At 44.1% G+C, this 26,055-nt stretch overlaps 1 protein-coding gene across 1 annotated transcript; it reads right to left on the reverse strand.

Moving 5' to 3' along the window:
• Positions 1 to 1,310: 1,310 nt before the first annotated feature.
• csf1ra (colony stimulating factor 1 receptor, a) lies at positions 1,311 to 25,827 on the reverse strand (the record flags this gene model as incomplete). Its single annotated transcript, XM_079495067.1, has 23 exons — positions 1,311 to 1,575; positions 2,855 to 2,966; positions 3,595 to 3,694; positions 4,610 to 4,721; positions 5,346 to 5,468; positions 5,723 to 5,826; positions 5,970 to 6,049; positions 7,125 to 7,293; positions 7,921 to 8,031; positions 9,056 to 9,160; positions 9,356 to 9,482; positions 9,746 to 9,837; positions 9,981 to 10,186; positions 14,312 to 14,423; positions 14,562 to 14,677; positions 16,479 to 16,680; positions 17,754 to 17,919; positions 18,034 to 18,173; positions 18,718 to 19,011; positions 19,442 to 19,735; positions 20,703 to 20,857; positions 23,631 to 23,689; positions 25,747 to 25,827. The coding sequence occupies 23 exons, from the start codon at positions 25,825 to 25,827 to the stop codon at positions 1,414 to 1,416; spliced, it is 3,222 nt and encodes a 1,073-aa protein (XP_079351193.1). The 3' UTR covers positions 1,311 to 1,413.
• Between the last annotated feature and the right edge of the window lie 228 nt (positions 25,828 to 26,055).

A 26,055-nucleotide genomic window follows, 5' to 3' on the forward strand; every position in this document is an offset into this window, starting at 1 on the left:
AGCTGCACGGTATGCTTTTCCTGTTCTACTCCGGGATATGAACCCAGGAGGTCTCCCGGAATTTTCTTTTACCTCGATCTGAGCTAATAGAGCCTGCCTGTTTGCTTCGGGGAGGAATTGAATTTCTCCCCAAAATTCAAGTCAAACCAGAAACAGAATCGTGTCATCAGGGGCCTAGACACAGGATCTAAATGGAACAATAGAAGAGCAAGAAGAATGACCCTAATAGTATAAGACCCTAATAGTGTAAGTTATATTGTGTTAACATACTACCATACAGATTGGACAAAATAAAAATGTATTCCCCCCCCCAAAAAAAGATTACATAAGACAGGGGGTGTATGGCATTAAAGTGCAAAATATGTATGTTTGCACTACTGTGATAAAACATCGTATTAAGAATACCTTGCACACAGACACAGTGTCTTGGTCCTGGTGGAAACAAAAAAAAGTATGATATGGAAGTGATCCTGCTGATCGTGACAATGTAAATACCACACAAACAACATCCTCAGAAGGGCCTGTCCTTCAAATCCATTACAGTAGAGATAATAATATGGAACGACGATGAGCAACCAAACAAAAAACAAAGTTCAAATGGAACACACTGAATGCAAACATTCTGATAATGCATTAAGTTACAGCACTGGTTACACACGTCGTCATTTGTTGACATTTTTCACCTGGGATATTTCACTTTCAAATAAAACTAAAAAAAAAAAAGCAGAAAAATATATGGAAAGAAATTAAAAACGTAATGGAAAAATCACAGCCCCATCACACATTAGGACATTTTAATGCATGAGGGTGCCATGATTTTTCCATGACTTTTCATATTCTTTTTTTTTTACAATAATTGTTTTTAAATGTTTGTTTTATTTGAAAGTGAAATATCCCTTTAAATTAATGTCAGAGGTCGGCTTTAGACACGGCGGTTTCTGGTCACGGTCTGAGCGAGTCACATGCATCAACGGCCCGCCCGCCCCGCCTGGTACAGGCGGACATTGACGGCAGAAATAGCTTTTAAAGACGACTCATCGTCTCGGGAGCTCGCAGGGTGGCGACAAGCTGTGGTGCTTTGCCCAGGAAACATGGCTGATGATTCTAGCCCTGAAACAGTCATGGTTCAACTTCAGCCTGTGTTTTGGGACTGCTACATTTACAGAGCAAACGTGTACATAAATGTACATGGAATGCACAGGTGCAAATAGCACTTTATATTTGATATCTGAATGTTCATGTACACGGTTTGCTCTGTAAATGTAGCAGTCCCAAAACACAGGCTGAAGTTGAACCATGACGCTCGCGAAGTACGAGCGTCATCATGTGAACCGTGGCTATAGGCTGATTCCAGAATCAAGTGGTAATTCACTGACTGGTCGAGACTAGAGATGCATCATGGGCCTTCTTCGATCAGCAAAACTGATAGTTGTTGGAGTTCATCAGGGGTTGTTCCTCCTCTTCGTGGTCACATGACGACGGGTCACAGGAGCCGTCGCACGCGCGCTTGGGCTCGTCACATGCGCCCTGCTGCACCACCAGGACCTGTGGCTGCTGGACATTCTGGTACACCAGCTGCACAGAGGAAAACATATTTGTATTACTTAAGTAAAAGTATCAATAGGCTACGCTACTGCAATGTAGAAATAGTAAAAGTCCGGAATTCAAAATGTACTTGAGTAAAAGTCTACAAGTATTGGTATCAAAATGTACTTAAAGTACCAAAAGTAAAAGTACTCATTATGCAGAATGTCTCATTTCAAGTTTTCAAATGTATAAAAAAAATAAAAACATTAAAAATAGCAGATCTACAAGCTCACAATGTGTCGCATCGTGACACAGTATTGGAAATTGGAAGTACACAAGTAAAGTACAAATACCTCAGTACTTGACATGTACTTGGTTACTTTCCACCACTGGAGAGGAGTCATTAGCAGGGGTCATCAATATGTCCGTAAATTTCAGATTTTCTGTTTTACACATTATAATGTTCTTATTTTGACCATAGACCAAGACCCAATTACAATTTACAATTTACAATTTAGGCATTTAGCAGACGCTCTTAATCCAGAGCGACTTACAATAAGCAAGAACAAAAAGCATGGGAATACATCACATATGTAAAAAATGCATTTATCGCGAAACATGCGTAAGCTAAGAACGTGACTAGAACATATCTATATATTACTGAATGTCAAGTCTCCAGGTTTTCTTCAGAATATGTATGACACTGATTAACTACGACACTATGGCACATTAGGAGTCCACTGGTACTAGTGGTTCTCAAACGTTTTATTTGCAAGGATCCCCCCATAACTAACTAAGAGTGTACAATGGGTTCCATTTGTAAACTCTCAGAGTTAAACAGACTATACAGTTATACAGTTTTATGGTCATTCAGGGCTATCTCTTTATGTGTTTCTGGGTAATATTATTGTCCGCTCATTTTGTATGTCGGTGGCAAAAATGGAATTCTGACAAAAATGTCCGACCACAAGCCAACATGGCGATGAAAAGCAATAGCTTTGACTTGTGGTTAATGTAATGGCTTTTATATACTGCAAGTGAAAAGGGACAGCTTAACACTGTAACTGCTCTAGAGGCTGACCCAATGACCATGTATCAGACATTATTTGGCTTTTTTGACGACATTGGTAATGGTATATCGGCAATTATGCAGCCGATGCGTCCTGAACATTATAGGTGAACATGTTCAAGCATTTTCCAAAAAATAGCAGATCTTTTATAGAACTGCTATTTCTAATATGTTACACGACTTGTAGCGTGTGTATTTGTATTTATTTGTTTGCTTCTAGCCTGCTCAGTGATTGATTGGAAACTTTGCTGTGCTCACCTGCTCCTGGTCAGGCTGCTCCCCCAGCAGTCTCTCGATCATGTGAGTGATTTTGCTGAACGTTGGACGTTCCGTGGGCTCCAGGTTCCAACACATCTTCATTATCATGTACCTGAAACATCAAGAAAAGTGTTTTATTTCATTTCATTTTTACTCCTGGTGGACAAAACGCTTGGATCAAATTCCTCAAATATAATGCACAGAAGCCTGCCCAGTTAAAAATAAACGTTCTGTAAAACTGAATTCATCAAATAAATACTGGAAGTACTAGTAGACTTGTTATGGAGGCAGCGAGTGACACAGTGTGATAGCAGGGCCTTCATAAACACACCATCCCTCCAGTCTTGTGTGGTGGAGCCGTGAAATTTTAAAGTGAAATGGGAGTCGCTTGGAGATCATGTGGTTAACAGGCAGAACTGAGGCCTGACTCAGATCCACACAACAGCAGAACAACAGATGATTAGGCCCTGACTCAGTCCTATTCCCCCCTTGTCTTCAAAGATCGCTTATTCACAGCAAATCAGCACACACAGATGAAAGGGGCCGTGGTAAAAAAAGACCCTCTTTATTTTCTCATTTTGATGGGTTGTTTTTATTGCAGAAGGGGAGATTTGTTTTTTAAGATGCGAGGATCGGGGAACCATGAAGCACACTGAAATGATAGTCCACGATGATTTATTTGTGATGATATGCAGGCGCAAACCATGCTGAGAAAACTGTAACTAACTTATAGGACTTACATCTCAGGAGGGGCAAAATCTGGCCTTGACATCTGGTACCCACACTTGACCATCTTGTAGAACCTGGTGTCCACGGCCATACTGGGGTACGGGCTCTTTCCTGACAGACAACAATTAAATTATAAATATAACAAAGTCCCTAGATCAAAGGCCCCAATTACACTGCACAGTCAAATCCAGCCAAATGTGATTTACCGTATTTCTCAAATCTGTCACAGATCTGCGTGTTCAGACTGATTAGATTATACACTGGCATCCAAATGCATCCTGAATCAGATCTGTGCCACATCCACATTGGAATCAGATTTGTTTGATTAAGTCTAAACACAGACAAGTCACAGGTAATCAGATTTAGATCGGGTTACAGCATTCAGACTGAGACGGATCTCCTGAAATCAGATTTGAAACCACCTCTGAATGTGGCTCAAGTCGCATACATTTTGTAAAAATCAGATTCCATGTGACTTGTTTGTTTTTAGACTTATTCAAATAAATCGCATTGCAATCTGGATGTGGCACAGATCTGATTCAGGTCTGGATTTGGATGCCAGTGTAAATGGGAGTCTAAATGGAGAAACGGCTACAACTGTTTGCATGAGGAACACAAGATAGAAGTCATTATACTGTATACTGATATTGACGTTTTCTCACCTAGTGAGAAGATCTCCCAGAGAAGGATCCCATAGGACCAGACATCACTCACCTAGTGAGAAGATCTCCCACAGAAGGATCCCGTAGGACCAGACATCACTCACCTAGTGAGAAGATCTCCCACAGAAGGATCCCGTAGGACCAGACATCACTCACCTAGTGAGAAGATCTCCCACAGAAGGATCCCGTAGGACCAGACATCACTCACCTAGTGAGAAGATCTCCCACAGAAGGATCCCGTAGGACCAGACATCACTCACCTAGTGAGAAGATCTCCCACAGAAGGATCCCGTAGGACCAGACATCACTCACCTAGTGAGAAGATCTCCCAGAGAAGGATCCCGTAGGACCAGACATCACTCACCTAGTGAGAAGATCTCCCAGAGAAGGATCCCGTAGGACCAGACATCACTCTGCACGGTGTAGACACAGTCAAAGATACTCTCTGGAGCCATCCATTTAACCGGCAGACGTGCCTACAAATACACGGGCCAATTTAATAGTTTCATATTATTCATAATATGTTGTCCAATGTTCAACGCCAAAAACACAATTAAATCGGTAATCCAAAATGTTTGTGTGACAACCTAAGTGTATGCTAGCAATTAAAGGTGTTAACGTTGTATGTTACTTTTCAGGGGAACCTGACTGTGTTCCAATGGATCCAATGTAGTTACGTAAGTTCTTTTTAATACTTTTCATTTGTTAAATCTTTATTAAACCCACAGACAGACTTCACACTTTCAACTTGGTATGTCATTATAGGCTAAATGTTTTATTTTCTAAATATGTATATTCAGCATTGAAAATAGATGATCAACATTTACACTGCATTGCATCGTGACATGATGTTGTGAGCTTTATAGGTCAGCTATTTTGTGCTGTCTTTGCGTGGCACTGTCATAAGACGAAGTATAAAAGGTCATTCATTTATAAAAGTGATAAAAATGATGAAATGTGGAGATACAAAGTCTCTGCCCAACAGCAACGATATGCTCAATGTGTTCTGTATGTATGTAGTGTTTGCAAAAAAAGAGAACGAATGCTTCTCTCAGAAACAAAGCTCGTAATGTGTGTTGATGATGCGAGGGCTTGCTTACGTTCCCCTTCACCACGTAATTGGAGTCGTTCATGATGTCACGTGCCAGGCCAAAGTCACAGATCTTTGCCACTCGTCGGTCTGTCAGGAGGACGTTTCTGGCTGCTACGTCTCTGTGAATGCACTGAGGATAGAAATACAACTGCTTTAAAATATGGCTGCTACGTACATCTCTGTGAATGCACTGAGCAGTAGATCAGTTATTTTGAATACTTTTGTTTTCTACTTTATGGAATTCTTTAGATTTTTCTTTGATTTCTTCATGAAATTACTGGAAAAGAAATCAATGAATTTTGGGACCCATACAAATGTGACATTGACCCACAAATGGGTATCATAGACCCTATCCGTGGTTAAACGAAAAAACAAAACACTCACATTTCTGTTTGACAGAAAGTCTAGTCCCTGTGCCACCTGATAAGAAAACCTCAGTAGATCATCAATGTCCAGTGGCCAGTCACCATCCTCCTCACTCACAGAGTCTAGGCATGAACAAACACATGATGGGAGATTATGTCACCATTGGTTTGTTGTGCAGTATGAAACTAGCATAATAAATGGGAGGCCATCATTGCCTTGCATGAACAAAATAGCTACATGTTAAAACTTTCTCTAAGAATTTCACCTTGAGACGATTTGACCATCTGTTGACTGGGTCTCATCTCTAAGTAGCTTCCTGACGACACACTAGAGATCCCACTGTCACTGTTGGATAGAAAGAGAGCACGTGCAGACGACAGACAGACAGACAGACAGACAGACAGATAGACAGAGACCGATTAAAATATGTGGACGCTATTCTCAAAACCACACATCTGATGTTTGATTTCCCATGGGTGGTAGTGTTTGATATCATTAACTGCTCAGTGCTCACTGGAAACCAGCACAGTTCCCCTCCAGTTTCCCAATTGTCGGAGCAGCCACACCATCCTAAAAAGTGCCTGGTCTGGCTGCTGATGACCTCAACACAATCAAATCTAGCCTGGCTAATAAGCCAGACTCAAATCACACTGTCGTGTGGTATTTGAGTCTGGAGATGCTGTGTATGGATCTTGTTTCCCGGGGGGCGGGTTCAAACATTTTCTCTTTGACGCAATTGGTCAGAGCTACTGTCAGTCAAAGGTCTCAAGCATTGAACGTCACTGTACCAAAGCCCGCCCATATTGCATACCGTGTCCCGATTGGCCACACCAGTTCTCTGGTGTAGGAAATGGGCGTACAATTGAGCCTCTCCAGACCGTAATCCGCCGGCAGGCAATCTTTTTTGCCAACGGCTGATTCGGTCTGGCTTATTAGCCAGGCTAAATCAAATCAGCCCTGAAAATGGCCACACCAATTCGCCACTAGTTTTGTTTTTGTTTGTCTACTTGTCTGTTTCTTTGCCGTCTCTGTGAAGCTTGCGAGCGTTTCCTACACTGCTCCCCGTAGATCCCCCCTTCTCCCGCCTCCCTGTTCCTACTACTAGTAGGGAGGGCATACTAGTAAGAAGTATTAGGGGGTAGAGTGGCCGGTAGAGCAGACGGATGGGAACCGTGAAGTTCCCAGTTCTATTCCGGGCTTCCCCAAAGTTAGTGTCGAAGTGTCCTTGAGCAAGACTCTGAACCCCTAATTGCTCCCGATGTGCATGTTGGGTTGCCTTGCATGGTTTCTGCCGCCATCGCTGTGTGAATGTGTGAAAGTAATGCATCTATGAAAAAGCGATTTGGATAAAAGCGCTATATAAATGCACCTTATACCATTTAGTGCAACCAGCCAACCACACTTTCTAGTGTTGTTGTACCTTCTGATGAACTGCTTCTCATTACAGACGTTCTTGTAGTCCATGGACTGCTCCATGATGAGCTCAGGGATGTTTGTGATGACGAGGTTCAGGAAGCTCTCCGTCTTCTGGCGAAGGAAGTTCAGCAGGTCTCCATGACAACAGTACTCTGTGATCACGAGCACCGGCCCTGTTTAAAAGAACAGTCGGCATTATTAGTCACAAAAACACATCTTATACTGAGTACGTTTGTGCAACAATTGTGTTTTCTTTTTTATATTTTATTCCCTTTCCTGTCCCTAAACAAATTGGGACAATAAAGTGTATCTTATCTTGTCTCATTCTAAATCATTGGTTCTCAACCAGTGGTCATCCTGAAGGAGGTTTCAAGGTGGTCCCCTGCAGCTAAATTATGGGGAGTTGGTAACCAAATGGACAGTTAAACATCTGCATCACTTAATTCACAAGAAGTCTACACAATTAGAGAATGGAGAAGAATTGTTATTTTGATCAACGTTTGCCTGTTATCTCTCCTATGGTACTAACATCAATACAGCATGGAATTGTGGACAGCATCTTATCCAACGACAACAAAGTATTCTAAATATTCTTTCGTTTTGGGTCTGAGTCAAGGCTAAATCTCATCAAATGGTGGTCCGTGGCTCAAATGCCGAACAAATAATGGACCATGAAATCCAGTTGAAATCCAGTTGAAATCCACTGTTCTAAATAAATGGATGTTGTATATTTAGCTGCAAGATGAGATTTTCGTATTATCCGCCAAATAACAATGGTATGTTATTGATTATGGTCAAACCTCCATAAGTGCAGGCTCCCAGCAGGTTGACGATGTTCTTGTGGTGACCCAGATGACTCAGGATCTTCAGTTCTGACATCAGAGCCTCCCTCTCGTCTGAATGGGCACTGGCTACAGAGACAGAGAGACATCTATGAGCACTGGCTACAGAGACAGAGAGACATCTATGAGCACTAGCTACAGAGACAGAGAGACATCTATGAGCACTGGCTACAGAGACAGAGAGACATCTATGAGCACTGGCTACAGAGACAGAGAGACATCTATGAGCACTAGCTACAGAGACAGAGAGACATCTATGAGCACTAGCTACAGAGACAGAGAGACATCTATGAGCACTGGCTACAGAGACAGAGAGACATCTATGAGCACTGGCTACAGAGACAGAGAGACATCTATGAGCACTAGCTACAGAGACAGAGAGACATCTATGAGCACTGGCTACAGAGACAGAGAGACATCTATGAGCACTGGCTACAGAGACAGAGAGACATCTATGAGCACTAGCTACAGAGACAGAGAGACATCTATGAGCACTGGCTACAGAGACAGAGAGACATCTATGAGCACTAGCTACAGAGACAGAGAGATATCTATGAGCACTAGCTACAGAGACAGAGAGACATCTATGAGCACTGGCTACAGAGACAGAGAGACATCTATGAGCACTAGCTACAGAGACAGAGAGACATCTATGAGCACTGGCTACAGAGACAGAGAGACATCTATGAGCACTGGCTACAGAGACAGAGAGACATCTATGAGCACTGGCTACAGAGACAGAGAGACATCTATGAGCACTAGCTACAGAGACAGAGAGACATCTATGAGCACTGGCTACAGAGACAGACAATTAACCCTGACTGCAGTGTTGATTTTGACTGCAAATTTTGATTTAGGTTTGTAGTCAAAAAGTCTTTTGAATGAAATTCCTTTTGGTTTTAGTCATGTTTTAGTCATCTGAAATGTTTTAGTGTTAGTCTAGTTTTGGTCAACTATAAATCTCATAAGATTATAGTCGACTAAATCAACAGTTGTTGAAAATGTATTTTGGCGTGCCTTGATGGTGTCGTAATGGCTGATTTTACACTTGGTTCCATGCTGCGACACGTTGTGAGCACACACACCAGCTTACCTTTCAACATCTTCACAGCCACACGCATCACATTGTCTTCCTTTCCTAGACCGTATGCCGTGGCCTCCACAACCTTTCCGAACGCTCCAGCTCCCAGGATCTTCCCTGGAGCAATAATACACACACAAGACCAACATGACAAAATACTACTATCAGTATAATTGTATAAATAAAGAGTCCTTTTTCTCAATGTGTCTCTCAAGACAGATTCTGCTAAGCCGAATCGGATAAGATAGTGCTCCACTCATAGCATTTATGACCATTTGGGAAACATGAAAATAATCAAAATATCCTACAGACCTAACTTGAGTTTATCGCGGGGGAACTCCCATTTCTCATTGTACGGCAGTTGAGTGGGGTCAATGAAGGTGTAGTTGTTCCCATCTCTGGCCTCAATGATCTTCCAGCGGATCTCATACCTTGGTTTCTGAAAAAGGATGGAGTTGAAAACAACATAGAAATATTCCTGTTTGATGATCAATCTGCCGATGTCAAAAATGATGATAATTGGTCAACAAGCTATGTTTGTCACACTAAACAGCCGCCAGTTTGATTGAGTGACTGCACATCTTTATTGACAAAATGTGAATACGGTATCACTTCCAAAAAATTAGCATTTCTTTTTTACATATAGGCCTACAGGGCTTCCACCCGACAGCAACGGGACGGCAGATTCCAGGCTGAACCTACCTGTTTGTATTTGTACAGCAGGAAGACCAGCAGCACGAGCAGGATGGCCAGCACACCCGCTGCTCCAGTCAGCGTAGAGGTGAACAGCTTATCTAGCCAGTGGAGAGAGATTGTTCATCAGGATCCACTGATACTGCTTTGCACATGTATGTAGTATATACGTGTACACTTATAGGGCTGTCACGATTACAATGTTAATGGGCTAAAATTGGTCATAGGTTGACGGTGAACTCACCAGACACCTCCATGGCCAGCGTGTCGCTGCCCACTCCCACTAGGTTGAAGGCCACGCACTCCACGGTCATCCTGCGGTCCGAGGGCCCCACGGTCAGAACACTCTCCACCTCCACCGCCCCGTACTCCTCCCTCTGGACCTCCACCGTCTGCTGGGCCATGAGAGGGACCGGCATCTGCCGCAGGCCTGTGGTGTTGTCGTTGCATCTGTACCAATCCAGAGGTACACACAGAAGAACAGTCATATACTATCTGCTGCATGCCTGTGGTGTTGTCGTTGCATCTGTACCAATCCAGAGGTACACACAGAAGAACAGTCATATACTATCTGCTGCATGCCTGACTGTAGTGTTCTCATTATATCTGCCCAAACAGAGGTGCAGGGACGTGCACACATAGAATGCACACATAGAAGGTTACCCGTCTGTAAAACAACTGCCCTCTCCAGACCACAAATGCAGCATTAGAGCATTTACTACATGGTGAAAGAAATGCAAATGCCAGTCCTTTCCATGCCATGCCAGTCCCCTGAACTTGAACGCAGTATTTTGCATTGAAGAAATGTGTTCAGAAATCCATGTCGTACACGGTACACCACATCTCCACTAGCTAAAGAGTGCTGGGTTGCGCCCCGAAAATAGCTGATCTACAAGCTCTCAACGCGTTGCAGCGAGCTTGTAGATCAGCTACATGGCAACCCTTTACTTGGCAACCCGTCAATCAGAGATCAGTATAAAAGTGACATCACTTCCCCCTACTTCCACTCCTTATGTGCAGACGTTTGGCAGCATCCTACACTTATTCAATTCACTTGTTACTCAGTGGTGAGTTGTCATGTTAGCCATACACACACACACACACACACACACACAAGACTGATTTTGAATTTTCACCTGGCCTTTCAGGGGTTTTTTTCTGGTACTGGATGGTGAGCTGAGCTGAACCCTGACCCCCCCTTCCTACCACATATTGTGAGCCCCATTTGTTTTGTATTTTCTTTGAATGCATAAAGCCAACGGCGTCAACTTTGGGAGTGCCTGAGGGCTTGGGCACCCACTGAAAAAAGAATAAGGCAAATAGCACCCACTGAGATTAAGGCTGAAGATCCCCTCCCCCTGGTCATTTTGTCACGTAGGCACACACCTTTACGGTGTTCACAGAACAGGTATTCAAATGCTAATACGGTGGCTTTGTTCCAGTGACCGCACGGTTCATTCACACTCCGTCTCCTGCAGCAACACAACACTAACACAGTCAGCGGAGAGGCTGCTGTCTGTGTACCGTCGGCCCGTCTGTAAAGAGCCATGAGTCGGGAGGGGAGGGGAGGGCAGCAACACCGCCGGCCAATCTCCACACTGACTTGAGACTTGACAAACAGAGCCATCTCAGCAAAAATATCCCAAAACAATGTCCGGGGAACAGAACTGTTCCCTTTCCTCAGACTACTTTTACTTTAATTAAAAGGTAAGATGCAGTGGCTGTAATTTGGTCAAGGATCTTGCTTTCGTGAGCAATGGTGTACGAGATTGGTAATACATTGGTCAATGTATTACCTGGCTGGGGGGCGGGGCGGGGGGCACCCACTGCCGTTATAGGAACCTGCCGCCCCTGCATAAAGCTGTTTATTTTGTGTTGTAAAGTTGAGTAATAATTAAGTTAAACATGTCTTACTTGTATTGTGTTGATCTGCATTTATGTCTTGTGTGTGTAATTCGAGAGAGAATAAATACAGGTTGCAATCAATTGGCAGCGGTGGCCGAACGGATAGCGGCGCGGTCTAGATACCGGAAGGTTCCCAGTTCGAATCAGCCGTCCGACACGTTAAAATTACCACCGCTGAAATGCCCTTGAACAAGGCATCAACCACTACGATGAAATGTGTTATATGAGCAGGGCCTGGCTGGAAACAAGTTCTTGAGCTTAGCCCAGATATCCTGGGTAAATATAGATTTCATTTCATTTCAATGGTTTTCAGTACTCATCTGTATCTATAGTTATCCTTGTGTAATTGGGTACATGTTAGAATTAGTTGGACTTTTAGTTTTGTGCAATTTTAAAGTTTAGTGCTTTCTTTGTCTTGTTTCTATGCAGCATTAGGTTTTTTACTTTGCACTAGTGTGAAGAGTTCTGTTGTCCTTGGTTAATCTCTAGTTAATAGTTACCCGTCTCGCCACTGTCGCCATGCCGTCGTTAATTTAGTAGATGTTGTTCACCTGTCTGTGGTCTGTGTCCTGTTAGCGGCGCCGCCATAGCTAATCTAAGGTTAGTGGTTACACATTGTGTCTAGTCGCCTAATCTGTTTGTTAGCCCATCCTTGTGTTTGTCGGTTGAGGTGATTCACCTGTGTCCTGTTATTCCCTGAGTCTATTTAAAGTTCCCTGGCCTGTACTATATTTACAGACAGTACGTGTAGTCGTTTGCTAGCGAGATCATGGCTTCCATGCAATAACCCCGGCAACATGAGCGATGGAAAGGCACCCACGCAGTAACCAGGCCAATACTGAAACCTGAACATGCTGTGAGTGATTGTCAGTGCAATAATCCAAGCAAATTGATAAGAAAATAAATGCAGTGCCAGTGGGGCTGGGGGGAAAATCAAGTTCAACAAGAACAGTTTGACAGAAATTGTATTTTGGCCATGCAAAAAAGAGAACTAGAAAAAGTGCTCCTCGGAGCACAGGTCTCCACCAGGTCAGGACCATTTGTTGTGGGCATGCATTGTTGTAACTTAAATTGTCATTTCATTTGCATAATGGTTAAAAGCTGTTAATTGCATATTCATATTTAGAGTTTAAAAAGACGAGTTAAAAAATAATTTATTTAATCTACAGTCTATATTGATTTCATTTGAATTGTGATTTCTATTTGCATTAATAACAAAGCGTTTACTAAAACTGCATGTCCCATGATTTGTGCCGGATGTCTGGGGAAATGAGCCGGGTTTTCTTGTATACTTCAGTGGAGATTGAGCAATACTAGCTGCCAGTAGCCGAGAGAACTCATTTTCTGCACTATTCTTGTACTCCCCCACACACACACACATACACACACATACACATTATTCACATACCGACGTCTCGTCCTTTTTGAACGAAGTTAATCTACATGCATTGTTTGGTATTGAGTGATCATATAGCAAGTTAATACAAATGGACAAAGGCTTACAGTAGATGGAACTTGTGTGGTGTAGACTAGGATTTTTATGACGGGATCACAAAGTATTTCACATAAGTTGGCCTCCTGGTGGTAGTGTGGCATTTGTCTGACTCCCGTTAGTCAGACCATTACTAACACTATCCCTAACCTCACAGGAAGCCACGGGTGATTTGTAACCACAGGATGGTTTTTCCTTTGCATCTAGGGAGTGTGCATACAACGTTTTATGCATATCAGTGATATCAATGCAGTTGACGCGACTCAGCCTGATATAGATTTGAAAAATGTCAAGTGGCATTTCTTCCTCAGCCTAGTGGGGATATGTGTGCTGTGCACAGTTTCACTGCTATCGGACACTGCATGACTTCATGATTAGTGGCATTGTGTTCCATATGGGCCACTCCTGCAAACAATGTCAATCTTATTGCCAATCAGGATGGAATATGAGAAATCAAACGGGCCCTTCTTGAACACATGACTATAGAGATCATATGTAGGCCTACCGATTTGTGTGAAATTTGGATAAAATCTGAGTAATATCCAAAAATGTGTTTTACGTAAGTTGGCCTCCTGGTGGTGCTATAAAGTGCAGATGTGGAAAAAATGTTTTTTTTCTTGGCCTCTAGAGTACATGTGCATATAAAGTTGTACACAGATCGGTGCAGTTATAGGTAAAAACATGAATCGGCCGGGGCGCCCACTGGCCTAGTGGTCCAGGCACATGTCACATATAGGCTCTGGCCTGACAGCGCGTTGCATGTTCCGAGTCCCGTTCATGACAACCTTTGCTGCATGTCTCTCTCCCTCTTTCCTGTCTATCTTCACTGTAACTATCAAAGGCACAAAAAGCCAAAAACATTTTTTTTAAAAGCGCCACCATGAGGCTGTCTTTATCTGCCTAGTGGGACTGCGTGTGTGCATGCTGTGTGAAAAACACAGAACTTCTGCAACTTTGGAAGCCAATCTTAGCCAACCAGGATGGAGTATGAAAAAATTTGTTTAGCAAACATCTGTGTCCTGGTGGCGCTATAATGTGACAAATTTGCCATCCAGGGAGTGTGTGCACATAACATACTCTCTCCCCAATGCCTTCGGCCTGGTGGAGAGGGGAAAAAAACCTGTATGCACGTAATGTGCATTTTACGAAACCCAAGACCGAGAGAGAGAGTGACTCACGTGGGTCTTATTCCAAAACACTGGTACCATTTGATCCTTGGGGCAGGGTAGCCAAACGAAGTGCAAGTAAGCGTGGTGACATTCTCCCATCTCACCACGGCAACGGGTCTCTCTGTCGAGTAAATTCAAGTTTGAGTCAAACGGAGCAGTGCAAAACCTAAAGTAATGTTCATTTGACTGGGAAACGTCCCATATAGCATGAATAGCATCAGTGTCACTGTAATTTGTGTTTACTAGCTGTTTCACTTACGGTACATTTGGACTTGGAACGTGATGGATGCATTGGCCAAGTTACTCCTGGCATGAAAGGTGTACTGGCCCTGCTCCTGGGCCTTCATTCTTTTTAGCAGTAGAGTAGCGTGGTACCTACAGGGAATTGTGGGAAACACCAGACCAGGAGTCATCAATATATCCATACGTACATGGACAAATGTATCCGTGGCAAAGACTTGGTCTTGTCTTTGGCAAATGTTTTATTTTTATTTTTTTACGCACCATTATAATGTTCTTGTTTTGATCATAAGACCCAACTACTGAATGCCAAGACTCCAGGCTTATTCTTCAGAATAAGTATGACACTTACAGGCATTTACTACAACACTATGGCATATTAGTAGTCCAACTACAAGTACTAGTTGTTCTCAAATGTTTTACCCCCCCTTAACTCCGAGAGTGTACAAATGGACCCGTAAGGGATTTGAACATTCTGAGTTATAGACCTGTTATGGTCATTCAGGGCTAGCTCTGTATGTGATTCTGACAATATTATTGTCCACATGTTTTGTAATTTTGACAAAAATATCCACTACAAGCTAGCATGTGGATGATCCCTGGACCAGACTGTCTGTCTGCTGCGGTCTAGTGAGTGACTCATTCAGCAGCGCAAACTCAGACTCTGTTCCTATATGCATCATCACAGGTCACACCAACAATGCCAAAAAGGAGAACCTGCATCTTCCCTCTTGCAGTTTCATGACCTGACAAGTTCTAAATGACCTTACACTTCCATGTCAGCTCGATCCAATAATATGCAATAACAGCATAATTATTTCAAATCCGGAGTATTATTTTCCTTTTTTCTTCTCATCTTGCTGTGCACGCGTCATAGTTCATTCATCATATTTTTCTACCAACTAGTGCTGTTGTCAATATTTCCTCCTGTCGCCTCACAGCTAGAATGTTCTGGGTTCGATTCCCGCCGGGGATGCTGTGGGCGCTGGGGGTGTGTTCTCTCCACCGCATCGTCAGTGCCCATACCATAGGTGGGGTTGGCAAAAGGGCCTTTCTGTGTAGAGTTTGTATGTTCTCCCCGTGCCCCCTAGGGTAGACACCCTCACACAAATATGCAGTAATCCTGGTCGCTATACTGCCTCCCCCTGGCCACTGCCTGATGGAGGGGAAAGGAACTGGTTGGAATAGCGTGTTCCTTCCACGCGCTACGTCCAACCGCCGAAACTCCCCCCGTCAGGGACTCATGTATTGAAGGAAACATGAGGTCAGTCCGTTGCTCTCCCCAGGTTGGCAGAGGGAGTGTAGCGCCCAAGATTACACAAAGGCAATTGACATTGGGTGAAAAAAATGGATTACAAAATTGTGGGATAAAAATGTAGGAAAAAAAGAGAGAATCCTCCTACCTATAGTTTTTTTTGTTTTTGTAATGTTTTATCCCACAATTTTGTAAACCATTTTTTTCACCCAGTGTCAATTATCTAATGTAATCCTGGGCGCTACACTTCCTCTGTCAACCTGGGGGGGGGAAGCGGACTGACCTCATGCTTCCTTCTATGCATGAGGAGTCCAAGCTGCTTCTTTTCACCTGACAGGGGAGAGTTTCCCCGGCCGGACGTAGCGCGTGGAAGGAACACGTTATTCCGACCAGTTCATTTCCCCTCCATCAGGCGCCTCGGCTGGCCAGGGGGAGGTAGTTTAGAGACCAGGATTACGGCATGTTTTTGTGAGGGTACCTACCCTAGGGGACACGGGGAGAACATGCAAACTCCACACAGAAAGGCCCTTTCGCCAACCTCGCCTCGGGTATGGGCACTGATGACGCAGAGGAGGGAACACGCCCCCAGCGCCCACAGCGTCCCCAGCAGGAATCGAACCCAGGACATTCTAGCTGTGAGGCGACAGCACTACCGACTGTGCCACCGTGACCCCCTCCTACCTATTGTTGTATCGGATGAGCTTTTGTTCCTGCGTGGAGGTGTTGGGTGACGTGGGGGTGTCCCAGCCATGCTCCGTGATGTGGGGGTACGCCTCGATGAAGACCGTGAGCTCCAGATCCTCTCCCTCGTTCACCTCCACAGACAGACCGCTGTGGGCCAGTTTAGGAGAGAACTGGGGGAACATCCTGATGAAGGCCGTGTCTGTCCAGAAGGATGAGGAAGGAGGTCATCAATGTTCAAACTACTAAACGATTATCTGACACTATTTGAATGGTTTTCCCCTTTTTCTCAATTTTGTCATTCTGCCAATTCTCACTTCCCCTTAAGTGTCGCTGCCTGGAGGGTGTCTCCACCACCTTCCTCCATTCATTATGGCGGGTGGAGATGAGCGCGTTTACGTGTCCCCTCCGATACACGTTAGGTCACCGAGTGCGTCTTTTCACCTGACAGTGACCAGTTCACCCGCTCACCAGGAGGACATACTGTAATGCATGTGGAGGGATATGGTATATTCATCCCAGTTCATCCCCCCCCCCCCCCCCCACCCCCACACTGAACAGGTGCAAGGGGTCATCATCATCATGTCCATACATGGACAGTCTGTGGCAAAGACCTGGCCTTGTCTGAGGCACATGTTTTGATGTTCTGTAATTCTGTTTTATATTTGTTATGTTCTTATTTTGATCATAAGACCCAATTTACTGAATGTTAAGTCTAAGGTTTTCAGCGTTTTCAGGTTTTCTTTTATGACCGTGATTTACTAAGACACTATGGCACATTATGAGTCCATTAGTACTAGTTTTCTTTTTTTCAAGCACCCCAATAAGTTGAGTGTACAAATGGAACTGCAGGTCCATTTGGTTCCATTTGTATGCTCTCAGAGTTACAGACCTGTTGTGGTCATTCAGGGCTATCTCTTTGTGTTTTTGGTTTGTTAACAGTTTGCAGAATTACAGTACATTTCAAGCACAACTCAATACTCTGTCATTCTGCATGATGTCAGTGTCAAAAATTTAATTTTGACAAAAATGCCCACCACAAGCCCAACATGGTGATGACCCCTGAACAGGTGCCCTGACTGAAAAACCACTGCCCTAAACAGTGCCAACTGTGTTCGTTGGAACACCTGGGCAAGCCCAATAAGCCACAGTGGACTTTATCCCTGCACCAACAGAGTACCCCCTGGCATCTTGTTTGTCATGCAGTCAATGTCTGACTTTCTATAGGTCTGTTCTGGCTTGGTGTTGACAAGCATGGGTGGTCATCATAGTTACCTACAACCAGCAGATACGTAGTTGAGCTGTTGACCCCAGCTTCATTTGTGCCAATACAGGTAATGTTCCCTGTATCTGCCAAGTCCACAGCGGGGATGGTCAATATGCTCTCTATGTCCAAGCGGTTGTCCCCACTGGATCGGACATCCTCCTCGATGGTCGGTTTCTGAGAGGAGATCGAGACACAAGATGTCTCTAAATAACAATGGACACTAGTTCCCACACACATTTGCACCCTGCGTCATCATAGGGATAGATAAGTGTTGTTTCTTGCTTTTACCATCTTGATGTCTGAGTATGTCCAGGTGACGTTGTAGTTGAAGTTGGGGTTGTGAGTGGTACAGCGGACCATGAGCTTCTCTCCGGCGATACGGATGATCTCACTTTTCTCCAAGAACACGTAGGGCGGGAAGCGCAGCTCTATAAGACACACATTGTGGCGTAACACCCGATAAATATAACATCAAATCATGATTTGGTTTGAAGTGAATGCTGTTGTTGACCATATGACATAACTATATGAAACAACACCATACTACTGTATGTTATCAGCTTTGTAGTTCATTACAGTGGTGTAAGTAACTAAGTACATTTACTTAAGAGCAGTACAATTTTGTACGTATTATTTATACTTGAGTATTTTCAATTTCCAATACTTTCACTTCGTTCTACTCCACTATACATCTCAAAGGCAAATATTGTACTACCACTACAATTATTTGAAACCGTGTGTGTGTGTTTGCGTGTGCGTGTGTGTGTGTGTGTGTATTCCGGCTTAATTATTTTGTTGTCCTCCCAGTGTGTGTGTGGGGGAAAGTCTCCCCATTGGTTTGAAGTATAGCCAATGGTCAAAATGTGTAGAAGTGAAGAGAAGAGTTGAATGAGAAGTGTTGAAGTAGGAGGAGCTGGGTGTTGAAGTATGATAAATGATCAGCTCTGCAAGCTGATTAAAATGGGCTCTCACTCTGGATAACGTTGATGGAGAAGGTCCTGGAGGTTCTCTCCACGCCGCGGACCCGGGCCGTGCAGACGTAGTCTGCGTTGAAGCTGGGATGGAGGCTGTGGACGAGCACGCCCCGGCGCTGGTACGCAGTGAAGTTCATCCCCGGGGGCAAGGCGCTGCCGTTGTCCATGCGGAGGCCCAGGTCTGTGGCCGTGGGGTCGGTCAGCAGGCAGGGCAGCAGGTAGTCCTCACCCTCCTTTCTCACCACGCGCAGGTTGGTGCTGCTGGTGTAGAACACTGTCACGCTTTTTGGATCTGATGATGGACAGAGAGTGGATGAAGGATTGTTTAGTTTGGATGTTGTTCAATTCAATACTCACTGAAAACCTAGCAACAGATTATTATTATGATTGCAGACTTCACAGTTACAAGTAGGGTTGTTGTCCCGATCCGATCGGGGCCGATCACTTCATTTTCAAATGATCGGAATCGCATCGGGAGCAAACAAAACGTGATTGGGACATCCCTCAATATTATATCCATATAATGATATTAGACTTTGGATATTGTACTGTTGTGATATGGCATAAGTATTCTATTGAAAATATAAATATCGGATTGGGAAAAATCAGTATTGGCAGATACTCAAAATCGAATGATCGGGAGCAAAAAAATGTGAAAATCTGTGGTGCAAATCTTTGAATATGGCGTTCCAAACACTGACCTACGTACTGTACACACTTACCTTTAACGTACACGTGCACTGAGGACGTGGGTTCCCGGGCGCCCTGCGGCCCGGCGCGGGCGTACACACACCTGTACGTCCCCGTGAACTCTGCCTTTGGCCGTTCCACCTTGAAGACACTGGCGTTCCCGTTCGACCGCACGTACTTATTGTGTTTGACGAGCCGGGGCATCCAGTTCACTGGTCCGTCGTCTCCTTCACACCTCAGTAGCAGCGGTTTGCCGGGCGGCACCACCACCTCGGAACCCACCAACACCGCCGAGTTGAACTTGATCACCGGGCGCCTCCATTGCCCTAAACAAAAAGACTTACATGATTAATATTAACGACATAGGCGGACCATGAGATAATGGGCCCCTGGGCCACCGACATGCAAAGCTGTGTGTTTTGCACTTGATCTTTGTACGTATATGTTAGTTTGTTTGTGATATTTGGTGTATTATATTTATGTGAGTCATGTAGCCTATCATACATCCATCTTATCCGTAGTCGGGTCGCAGAGAGCTCCAGACTTCCCTCTCCAGAGCAATAGTAGTAACCTCCTCCCGGGAGATCCTAAGGCCAGTGAGTCGATGTGATTCCTCCAACTGCGCCTTGGTCTAACCCCGGGGTCTCCTCCCAGTGGGACGTGCCTCGAGGACCTCCCTAGGGAGACGCCTGAGAGGCATCCTAACCAGATGCCCGAACCACCTAAGCTGGCTCCTTTCCGGGCGAAGAAGCAGCGACTCTACTCCGAGTCTCTCTCGCGTGACTGAACTTCTCACCCTATCTCTAAAGGAGATGCTAGCCAGCAGCCACCCGACGAAGACAACTCATTACCCTATCTCTAAAGGAGATGCTAGCCAGCAGGCCACCCGACGAAGACAACTCATTTACCCTATCTCTAAAGGAGATGCTAGCCAGCAGCCACCCGACGAAGACAACTCATTACCCTATCTCTAAAGGAGATGCTAGCCAGCAGGCCACCCGACGAAGACAACTCATTTACCCTATCTCTAAAGGAGATGCTAGCCAGCAGCCACCCGACGAAGACAACTCATTTCGGCCACCTTATTCTTTCGGTCATGAGAGCTTTGCCTTCTGGTTCAGTAGCTGTAGCTGTAGCCTGTAGCGGCAGTTTGCGGAAAAAAAAGAAAAATAATAATATGATTGAAAGAAAGGAAGCCTTATTGATAAACTGAGGGTTTAAACACTTCATGATGATTTAGGACTTTTGGGGTCATTTTCTTGACATGAATGAATAAGCCCATTGTCTGATAACGTGCAAAGTTAATAACAGTGATGCAGACCACGGCGTCACTGTTATTAACTTTGCACTTGTTTTGAGCTTGAGCCTCCGTGTGACCGTGAGCGCCTGGGCCCAGGCCCACTGGGTAATCCTCCCCTGGCCCAACAGGCCCACTGGGTAATCCTCCCCTGATTAACAATGATGTTGTGTCTTGTTACACTTTTTTATATTCAAGAAATGGGGACAAACGTTGTGTTTAGGTGACTGTACTTCAAGATGAAGTGGCCTTGTGTTTAGAGTGTCCGCCCTGAGACTGGGAGGTCAGGGTTCGATCCCCGGCCGGGTCATACCAAAGACTCTAAAAATGGGACCCAGTGCCTCCCTGCTTGACACTCAGCATCAAGGGTTGGATTGGGGGTAAGTCCCTGTGACATGCTAGCGTCATGTCCAGGGGGTGTACTTGTACATCAAGCTGCCTCACGCTACAGAAACAGGAGATAGGCTCCTGCCCTATGGGCCTCATGGCTCGACAAGGCTACTTACTACTTCAAGATGAGAGCTTAATGTCTTGTTGGTCTCTTCGAGATCCAGAGCTATCTTTTAGACATGCAATCAATGGTGGAAAAAGTACTCAAATGTTTTTCTTAAGTAAAAGTTGTATCAATACTGCAATTCAAAATTCAAATTAAAAAAAGTCCGGAATTCAAAATGTAACTGAGTAAAAGTACAAAAGTATCTTGGCATCAAAATGTACTTAAAGTAACAATAGTAAAAGTACTCATTATGCAGAATGTCTCATTTCAAGTTATCAAATATATAAAAAATCTTTTGAAAATAGCAGATCTACAAGCTAACAATGCGTCGCGACAATAGTTGCCTCTGAGATGTAGCAGAGTAGAAGTAACCGTACTGGAAATTGGACCTAAAGTAAAGTACAAATACCTCAAGATTGTACTTAAGTACAGTACTTTAGTGAATGCACTTAGTTACTTTCCTCCACTGCATACAGTATATAGTGGATATGATCTCATATGGTTCCAGGAAACAGCTTGACGTCTTGGACTGAGTCCTCAATCAATCCTTGTCTCACTTCTGCTTTCTCACAGATCTTACAGTCACTGCATTGGAGACAGGAATGGGAAGAAAGACTGTATCTACAGTATGTATTATTTCCATACAGCTTATGGACAATTTTTCAGCTCTCAAACGGAGAGGAGATTCCTATTGGTGGAATTAGTAGAAAATTGAAGAAACGTCTGTAAAATTGTAAACATTTCTCTGGCAAAACAGTCACTATAAATTGTGATACAGCTCAGCTTTGGTGAGAGAGGGGTGTGGGGGGGGGGGGGGGGGGGGGCACACAGACAAAGCTGGCTTTGACCTCTTCACAACAAACTGCAGGGCGAACAAACTCCCTCAGTATATTTGTGGTTTGCATTGGGTCAGGTTGGAACACTATCACTGCAGGCTTTTTCATATCATCTTATTCATCTCCACTCTTTGAATACTGAAACCGTTTGTTGAATGCTGAAATTGGGTCTTCTCTTCTTCATTGAGCCGTGTTGTGCTTCAGCAGATACTATACTAGTGTTTAAGAAGCTTGGCAAATGAATCATTACGCCGCGGCTGTTCAGCATAATTATTTATCCACCACAGCAGCATACAAGTTAACCAACTGAGAACTTCATTTCATGCGAAGTCCAACAATATTAGGTTGTGAACTTTCTGGTTAAATTACTTGAATAACTGTGGTGTGACCGGGTTTGTAGATCTGCTATTTTCACTGAATGTTTGCCCATTGGTGCCAAATATGACGTGCCCCAGAATAGGGACGCTCCTAGGGTTCATGTGGTTAACTTGAGCTTGAAACATCTGCAGCAAAGCAAATGCTTTGGTCATAATTACGCTCACACACACAACACAGGCCTTTATTCTCTATGTAACTACTGCCATTGACATGAAATCGCAATTTGATGCCATCTGACTGATACCCATGCAACTTGTGGTGAGGTTTAACACGCAAGTTACTTTACACGAATAAGCCAACAAACAACTCATGATGCCAAACACAACTGTCGAACTCATTGGACACAACGGACTGTTATGTTTGTCACATTTTAAAATGTGTGGCTCATCTACATGTGCATGTAATGTATCATTTGGTGGGCTAGGGATATTATATACTGCACACACGCAGGTGCGTGCACACACACACATACAAACACACGCACGCACGCATGCACACGCCACACACATGCACACACATGCACACAATAATAGACAATTAATAAATTATTATATATACACTTGCACGCACACATGTATACTATATTATAGTATAGGCCTACAGTAAATAAGTAATATGTAATAATAATAGATAATACATATTTTTTCATAATAGTTTTAATCCAGTATTTACCAAGACCTCAGAGGTTACAGGTTTTTTTAAGAACACATTTGCAAAACCACACACTGCGTCATTCCTGGTATCATGAGGTCTCTGCGAGGACAGAAAGAAATTTCCCCCGACTCTGTCACATGGCTGGCCTTTATACTGTTTTTAATCTCAGACTATACTGAAGCTTCATTGCCTCAAGGTCATAATATCAAGCTTAAGTGTGCATTCATTCATGTAAATGACACCAGCGAAAGGAATAGAATGCACCCGCACACTGTATATTTGCTCAGTACAAGAGTATTGTTATTTTTTAATGCTATTACTCTTGTACTGAGCAAATATACAGTGTGCAGGTGCATTCTATTCCATTCATTGATGTCCACTGGCCTACGCACCTGCAGCAGACGCCTGACTTATAGGTGTGCAAAGGTCTTTTCCTACAAATTACACCAGCTGACAGCAGCTACAGTGAAATGGCTGTACTGTACATGTTATTATCCCATATAGTTGCATTTCAAACCCAGCCGGCATTTGTTTCACCATGCAGTGTTAAGAAGCCTTACCTTGAGTTGCTGAGGCCGTCAGGGTCCCCATCAGGAGAAGGGGCAGGTAGGACAGCATCCTGGATCAACAACCAAAGCCACAAGTATGAACGAACGCAGACCACGCTTCAGATCTGTGGCTATAGGGAGGGAGGGAGAGAGAGAAATGAGACTTAATGCTTTAAACAAACACCCTTCATTCAATTACTTCTCCTTTTCTCTGGAGGAGGGCTAAGAAATAAGCCAAGAACCTTTTTTTTCTTTTAATCACTTCTGTGCCGAAAGGTATAGTTCCATTAGAAGCCTATTCTATTAATACTCTGTTAATACAAAGTAGCATTACATTATATAAAATGTACATACCTGCAGATATGTTCTGGTAAACAGACCAGCCTATAGGTTTATGTTCCCAGCATCCATCCAGGGGTGAAACATGAGTCTCCCTTATTATCTTCTGCCTCTCTCTCTCTCTCTCTCTCTCTCTCTCTCTCTCTCTCTCTCTCTCTCTCTCTCTCTCTCTCTCTCTCTCTCCACACTGTCTCCTACTGTTGACTTCTCACAGTAAACAGAGTCTAGTGCAGCAAACAGAGGGTGGGGTTGGTTGGTGAGGGGGGGAAGCAGGAATCGCAGGAATATCGAGTGTCAATTTGCTCCAGTAGGAATCAGGCCATTCGAGGTGAGACTAATCATCAGCGATAAAGCTCTAACTAAAGCTTCCATGGTGGTGGTGTATAGTAGTAGAGCACACAGACGTCTGGAAGAAAAGGGGGGGATAATGAAAAGGGCCCTTAGTTTAGATTCAGGGAAGTGGGGACTGACTGAGGGGTATGGAGCCGTGTCGGGGTGAAAGCCTCGTCATGGACAACATAAATGAAAACCTCTGTCTGCCAAATCACAGCAAAGCAGCAGCTTCAAAGTGATCCATGGGACGCACGCTTGATGGATGGCTTTCACAGATGGAATTGTCCAGAAAAATCCCTGATGGGCTTTTCCAGGGCTTTGACAGTCAGTCAATTTACTGAGATGTTATGGCATCCTCCATACCATGCAATTTAATAGCAAACTAAACTGTAAATATTGATATTTCATTAATGGTATAGTTGAGAACAGTGAGATGAAAAGACCTTCAGTTATGAAATAACACAATGGGTCTTTCATTAAATAATAATCAAATCATGTGCATCTGAGGATCCACAAGGGAACGATGTGGCTCCAATATGGAAAAAATACTCAAATGTAGAAATACTCTGTTACAAGTAAAAGTCCAGAATTAAAATTGTACAAGAAGTACAAAAGTATTGGTATCAAAATGTACTACTTAAAGTACCAAAAGTAGAAAGTATTCATTGTGAAGTATAAAATGAAAATGGCAGATATACAAGCTCACAATATGTTGCACACCACATTGTGAGCTAAGCTGAGCTTGTAGATCTGCTATTTTCAAATGGCCGAAATGAAGTGGTTATGTGTTTTGTAATAATAATGGATGGCATCCATCTACAACCGCTTATCCGTAGTGGGGTCGCGGGGCAACAGCTCCACCAGAGAGCTCCAGACTTCCCTCTCCAGAGCAATATTCATAACTTCCTCCTGGGGGATTCCAAGGCGTTCCAAGGCCAGTGAGTCGCCTTGGTCTGCCCCGTGGTCTCCTCCCAGTGGGACGTGCCTTCAGGACCTCCCTAGGGAGACGCTCGAGAGGCATCCTAACCAGATGCCCGAACCACCTAAGCTGGCTTCTTTCCAGGCGAAGAAGCAGCGACTCTACTCCGAGTCTCTCTCGCATGACTGGACTTCTCACCCTATCTCTAAGAGCGATGCCAGCCACCTGTTGAAGAAAACTCATGAGTTTTTATTACATTTGAATGATTACATTATGAGCCCTTATTACATTATGAGTTGCTACACGGCTGCTTGTATTCGCGACCTTATTCTTTCAGTCATGACCATAGGTGAGAGTAGGAACGAAGATTGCTTGGTAGACAGAGAGCTTTGCCTTCTGGCTCAGCTCTCTTTTAGTCACAACAGTGCGGTACAGCGACTGCAATACTGCCCCTGCTGCTCCGATTCTCCGGCTGATCTCCTTCTCCGTCCTCCCCTCACTTGTGAACAAGACCCCGGGTAATGTCTCATTCCCTACCTGGACTGCACAATCCTTCGGTTTCCAGCTGAGAACCATGGCCTCAGATTTGGAGATGCTGATCTTCATCCCAGCCGCCATACACTCGACTGCGAACCGGTCCAGTGAGAACTGAAGGTCTTGGACCGATGGTGCCATCAGGACCACATCATCTGCAAAAAGCAGTGAAGCAACCCATAGCTCACCGAGCCGTATACCCTCAACGCCACAACTTCGCCTTGAAATCCTGTCCATGAAGTGGATGTCGGACTTCATGAGACGTGACGGCAGCCATCTATGAGATATCTATGACGTATGACTCAGAATTTA

Source organism: Electrona antarctica (assembly GCF_951216825.1).
Source record: "Electrona antarctica genome assembly, chromosome: 1".
NCBI lineage: Eukaryota > Metazoa > Chordata > Actinopteri > Myctophiformes > Myctophidae > Electrona > Electrona antarctica.